This window comes from Sardina pilchardus, chromosome 2 (genome assembly GCF_963854185.1).
Source record: "Sardina pilchardus chromosome 2, fSarPil1.1, whole genome shotgun sequence".
Lineage (NCBI taxonomy): Eukaryota > Metazoa > Chordata > Actinopteri > Clupeiformes > Clupeidae > Sardina > Sardina pilchardus.
In genome coordinates, this window is record NC_084995.1 from 22,918,328 (window position 1) to 22,924,104 (window position 5,777).

The window sequence follows — 5,777 nt, forward strand, 5'->3', positions numbered from 1 at the left end:
CACTAAAAGAAAGGAAAAGAAAAAAGAAAAGGCAAAAATAATAGTCTAAACTAAGCAAAAAAAAAGTAGGTTACAGGGAAGGTATTTTTAAAAGCAACAAAAGGAGGATACCTTTTACAGTCAAATACACAAATGGGGTGGGTGGACACATCACAATTTAGTCATTTACAGTCGAAGTCACCAGCCAGGGACCCCTCCCTCGTCATGAGACCCAGTTGGGGAAAGGGGGGGTACGGGAAGTCTGGGGGGGAAAGAACTGGGTAGGAGAAGCAAAGACTCTTCCCACACTGGCCGCCATGGAGACAATGTGGCAATGTAGAGTGAGAGGTGCCTGTCTTGTTGGTGCTGAATTGTGTGTGTGTGTGTGTGTGTGTGTGTGTGTGTGTGTGTGTGTGTGTGTGAGCCTAACTAAGCCACTGCATGTTTAGTTGGGCAGGAATAATAACCATAAATATGAACGACTTTGCTGCCATTAACATTCAGTGTTCAGTAGAGCGGCGTGCTTATGAAATGAATTGCGGAGCGGAGGTCAAGTGAAGGTCAAACTAAAGTGGCTGCATGCAGCTTTTTTTAAAAACTCCTGTGTGAACTCTGGGCCCCTCTGTGTGTGTGCACAGCACCATGTTCTGCTCCAGTTAAATGGTCCCTGAAGTGAGAGCTATTCTCTGTGTCCTGCTCCGGCTCCTCCTAAAGCATGCATATGGCTTAGACCGGTCACCTTCTCAGCGTGACCGTGGAGAGTGTGTGTGTTTGTGTGTGTGTGTCTATATGGGTATGTGTATCTGTGTGTGTGTGTGTGTGTGTGTGTGTGTGTGTGTGTGTGTGAATAGATTTTGTCCCTGACTCCCACGCTGCCTCCCCCCATGAAGGCTAGCTGGCGGTCAGGGCTAGCCCAGCGGCAGCAGCGGCATAAATGGAGGCGGTCTGGAGAAGCGAGCGTCCCGAGAGAGAGAGAGAGAGCATATTTACTTTGACCTCTCCCTCCGTCCACTCTGCCCCAAACCTCCTCCTCTAAAACGTCCACTGCGCTGGGCATCCCATAAACACGGGAGGCAGGGAGGCGGGTAACGGGGCAGCACGGTGAGGGGGCTTGTGGGGGGGGGGGTTTGGGGTCGGAGGTCAGGCTTGACGTCCGTAGCCAAACCACCCGGGCCTCTCTCCCGCGCTGCTGCTGCTGGCCCCTCCTCCCTGCCTCCCGCGGTCTCTATGTAACGAGTGCGGCCAGTGTGCATGTCCCAACTCACACAGCTCTCAGTATCAGTAGCAGCAGTGGCGGCGGCGGTGGAGGAGTGAGATAGACACACACACACACACACACACACACTCACACACACTCTTGTGTGTGTCTGTGTGTGCCAGTCTCATCCAGGCAAACAGTGTGACTCACCGTTTGCCTTTCCCTTTTTTTTCCCGCCTTTTTTTTTTCCTGTCTCTAAATCGATTGCTTTTCAGCAGTGCTTGACTGCAGGTGGATGACCCAATTTTCTTCTTGGAATCAAATAGAGTGCTAAGAATGGTTCAGTTGCCTTTTGTTAAGTTTTTTTCCTCTCGACTGTCTCCAATTTTTTGGGCCTTGTCTCAAAACTGTCTCTCTCTCTGTTTCTCTTCATTCAGCTGTGGCGTATATCTCGAAATAAGTCATTTCTGAAATATTCTATTCATGAAAAGTATTCAGTGGGTCACTGCAGTTTAATCACTGAAATTTGATAGATTAAAATCTTATCAATATTAAAAATAAGCATTCATTTAAAGCCTAAAGTGTTTCAAGCTCTAGCTCTCTCTACAGAAAAACAGGAAGTGGTTGCTGTGTATGATTGGCAGCCCTGTGCCTCTATCTCATTTAGGTCCTAAACCCTGAGCTTTTCATCACCACCAGAACATTCTGTCGCCAGAAGATTGGGCATTTATTTTGTCCTCTCCTCTCTGATGGTAAAAAAAAAAAATGATGAAGAGGAACAAGGCTGCCAATGCCTCACAGCACCACGAGGCAGCGATCGGAAGATTACTGAGATGTTCCTGTCTTTCACTTTGTTTTTCATTAAAGCCTTTATCTTGAAGAATGGTGAGGCTGAACTCAGAAGGCTACGGAGAGGATGGAAAAAAAACCAACCGTGTGGCTTTATCGCCGTGTTAAATCTGCACTCATACCACAAGCTGAGAGGGAACGAATCAAACCAAGAGACAGCGAGATCAAGGTCATCTAACCATTACCAATCTGCTACAGAAGAAAGAAAGATCGAATCGAAAGATTTGAACTTTGTTGTCTGAATTTTATTTTTTAAACATTATCTTTCTTTTTTTCTTTCTTTCTTTCTTTCTTTCTTTTTCTCTCTGAGCGCTGTGTGTGTGCGTGTTGTTGGGTTGTCTTTCAGGCATCTCCCGTAGGGCCCCTGGCTGCGTTGTTTCATATCATTTTCATATTGAACTTGCGAGCCCCTCCCTGTCCGCCGCTCGTGGCGCCCCCGTCGCCCTTGCGGAAGGAGTACTCCACGGTGAAGTTGTTCCTCCGCTGGCCGCGCCCGCGGCTCCACACAAACAACAACAGGAAGCAGAAGAGCACCACGCCCAGGAAGGTGATGCAGCCCATGGCGGTGGACACCAGGATGGTGGTGAGGTCCAGCGTGAACTTGAGGAAGACACGCGTGCCGTTGAAGTTGGTGTCGTTGAGCTCGCCGGAGTAGTAGAGCGAGCGGTTGGCGAAGAGCGCCGGGTCCAGGGCGGGCATGCCGCCCAGGCCCATGCCCATGCCGCCGCCGCGCACGGTCAGCGTGGCGAAGTAGGTGTCGTTGCCGCCGGCGTTGCTGGCGATGCAGATGTAGGTGCCGCTGTCGGTCACCTGCGCGTAGCGGATCTCCAGCGTGCCGCCGGGCAGCACCACCACGCGGCCGTTGCCGCCTCCGCCCGCCGCCCCGCCCGCACCGGTCTTGGGCGCGATGCGGCGGCGCTGCGGCGAGATCCAGACGATGGCGGGCACCGGCTCGCCCTCGGCGTGGCACAGGAAGGAGACGGGCTGGCCCTCGCGCGCCGTCACCTGCTGCAGCTTGCGGTTGCGGATGCGCGGCTTCTGGCACGTGAAGTAGTCGAAGAGCGCCGAGTCGGCGAAGTTGCTCAGCACCGTGCCGCGCACCTCGGCGGGGCCGGCGCAGACCGGCGCGCGGCCGTCGAAGTTGAGCGTGCGCCGGCGCTGCAGGATCCACAGCAGGCGGCAGTCGCACGCCAGCGGGTTGCCGTCCACCCGCAGCGTCTCCAGGCTGTTGACCGAGTGGAAGGCGCCCTCCTCCAGCGTCACCAGCTCGTTGGACGACAGGTTGAGCAGCCGCAGCTGCCGCAGGCCGGCCAGCGCGTGCGGCTCCACCGTCAGCAGGCCCGTGCTGACCATGTGCAGCTCCTTGAGCCGCAGCAGCTCGCGGAAGGCCCAGGGCTCCAGCGTCTGGATGGGGTTGTAGGAGAGGTTGAGCGCCGTCAGGTGCGCCATGTTGCGGAAGGACGCCGAGGGCACGCTGGTGATGTTGGTGTTGGTGATGGACAGCCAGGACAGGTTGAGGCCCTGGAAGCTGAGCGGCGAGATGTACTCCAGGTACGGCCAGCTGTCGATCTCCAGGCCGCGCAGCGCCGACAGCTTGCGGAAGTTCTGGTCCTCCAGCGCCGTGATGCTCAGGTGGCGCAGACGCAGCGTGACCAGGCTGCGCAGGTAGGACAGCGTCTGGCCCGAGATGGACGTCAGGTTGCACCGGGCGATGGTCAGGTCCTCCAACGCCAGGAGGCCAGTGAACGCCTTGTGGGAGATGTAGACCAAGTCATTGTCTCCCACCTGATGTGAAAAAGAGAATGCAAACAAAATCACTGACTCAGGAACTGGATGAGCAATTTGATTTGAGTACAGTGGAACCCCCATTTCTATCATATAGTGGAACCCCAATTTCCATGATACAGTGGAACCCCCATTTCTATCATATAGTGGAACCCCAATTTCCATGATACAGTGGAACCCCCATTCTCATGATACAGTGGAACCCCAATTCCCATGATAAAGTGGAACCCCTTTTTCCTCGATACAGTGGAACCCCTTTTTCCTACACCTTTTTCCTACACCTATTTCCACAATACTAGGTCCGCAGATATGGGGGCTGCAGTGCATACACATTTGCAGAAAACACATTGTATTCAGCCTGAGATAACTCACAAATGCAGACAAGTCCATTCCCACCCACTCCAGCTAAAGGAACCTAGAAGCTTCCATCAATAAATGTAATACATTCATTGGCTTACATAACACAATGCACATATCTGAGCAGCTATTGATCGCTTTTTTATGCTCATACTGTTCTATGTATAATTTCACTGAGCACATTTCACACTGTTGTCTGTATTGATTATGTCTCACCACTGAAATCTTGTTCTCCGTCCTCCTTTGGGGCCTGATCCTTTTATTCAGTCGTCCGTAAGGAAATCAATCACTGACCATCTACTCCTCTATCTATGCATCTACCCACCCATCCATTTATCCATACATCCACCTACACAGTCACCCATCCATCCACCTACACAGTCACCTATCCATCCACCTACACAGTCACCCATCCATCCATCATGCATCCATCTATCTATCTATAACATTCATCCTTCCATCCACCTCTATGTATTTACCCACCCATCCACCCATCCATCCATCCATCCATCCATCTATGCATTTATCCATTCATCCATCCATCCATCCATCTATGCATTTATCCATTCATCCATCCATCCATCCATCTATGCATTTATCCATTCATCCATCCATCTATGCATTTATCCATTCATCCATTCATCCATCCATCCATGCATCCATCCATCCAGGCATCCATCCATCCATCCATCCATCCATCCATCTATGCATCCATCCATCTATCCATCCATCTATCCATCCATTTATCCATCCATTTATCCATCCTCCCTCCATGCCAGGTACCCACCTCCAGGTTGCGCAGGCTGTGCAGGTCCTGGAAGGTGTAGTCCAGCAGGATGACCATCTTGTTCTCGCTCAGGTCCAGCGTGGTGAGGTTGCCCAGCTTGGCGAAGGCGCCCATGGGCACCAGCTTGAGCTGGTTGGCGCGCAGACGCAGCACGCGCAGGCTCTGCAGGCTGGCGAAGGCGTTGGGCTCCAGCGTGGCGATGAGGTTCTCGCTCAGGTCCAGCTCCTCCAGCCGCGGGTACGGCGCCAGCTCGCCCGGCGCCACCCAGCGCAGGCGGTTGCGGCTGAGGTCCAGCAGCCGGGTCTCCGTGGGGATGCCCTCGGGCACGCCGGACAGGCGGCGGCGCTGGCACGAGACGGAGCGCAGCTGGGCGGCGCACTCGCAGCGCGGCGGGCAGCCCTGGCACGAGGGGGCGGCCGCCAGCAGCAGCAGCAGCAGCAGCGGAGGGAGGACGGTCGCCGCCAGCGACGTCGCCATCGCCGGGGACCAGGCCGGCCTCGCCGTGCCCGCCATGCCTGGCACGCGCTGCTCAGGGCCCACTCAGTCGGAGCGGATCACCGCACCACTGACCTGAGAGAGAGAGAGAGAGAGAGAGAGAGAGAGCGATAGAGAGAAAGAGAAAGAGAGAGAAACATTAAAATCTTACATTAAAACTTCTTCAGACGTTAGTGCATTAAAGGCCCATTGTGAGTTAGAGGGGGAAAAGAGCAGTGTGCAATGCAAATGTCAGAGATGGGAGGATAGAGAGAGAGAGAGGGGGGAGGACTGGGAGAGCAGAAGGGAACAGTGGAGAGGGGGATGGGTGGACTGTGAAGGACGCAG

The 5,777-nt window shown here is 53.8% G+C and overlaps 1 protein-coding gene across 1 annotated transcript; it reads right to left on the reverse strand.

Moving 5' to 3' along the window:
* Positions 1–1,863: 1,863 nt before the first annotated feature.
* LOC134101633 (leucine-rich repeat and immunoglobulin-like domain-containing nogo receptor-interacting protein 3) lies at positions 1,864–5,481 on the reverse strand. Its single transcript, XM_062555342.1, has 2 exons — positions 4,956–5,481; positions 1,864–3,811 (listed from the first exon to the last, which is right to left on the reverse strand). Exons 1-2 carry the CDS (start codon positions 5,466–5,468, stop codon positions 2,405–2,407), a joined length of 1,920 nt encoding a protein of 639 aa, XP_062411326.1. The 5' UTR covers positions 5,469–5,481; the 3' UTR covers positions 1,864–2,404.
* Positions 5,482–5,777: the final 296 nt, after the last annotated feature.

Bases quoted from the DNA above. Each gene is read 5' to 3' on its own strand.
- LOC134101633 (XM_062555342.1), bottom strand. From the start codon at position 5,468: ATGGCGGGCACGGCGAGGCCGGCCTGGTCCCCGGCGATGGCGACGTCG. The intron at 3,812-4,955 runs GTGGGTACCTGG...TTTTCACATCAG, and splicing joins ACAGCCTGCGCAACCTGGAG to GTGGGAGACAATGACTTGGT.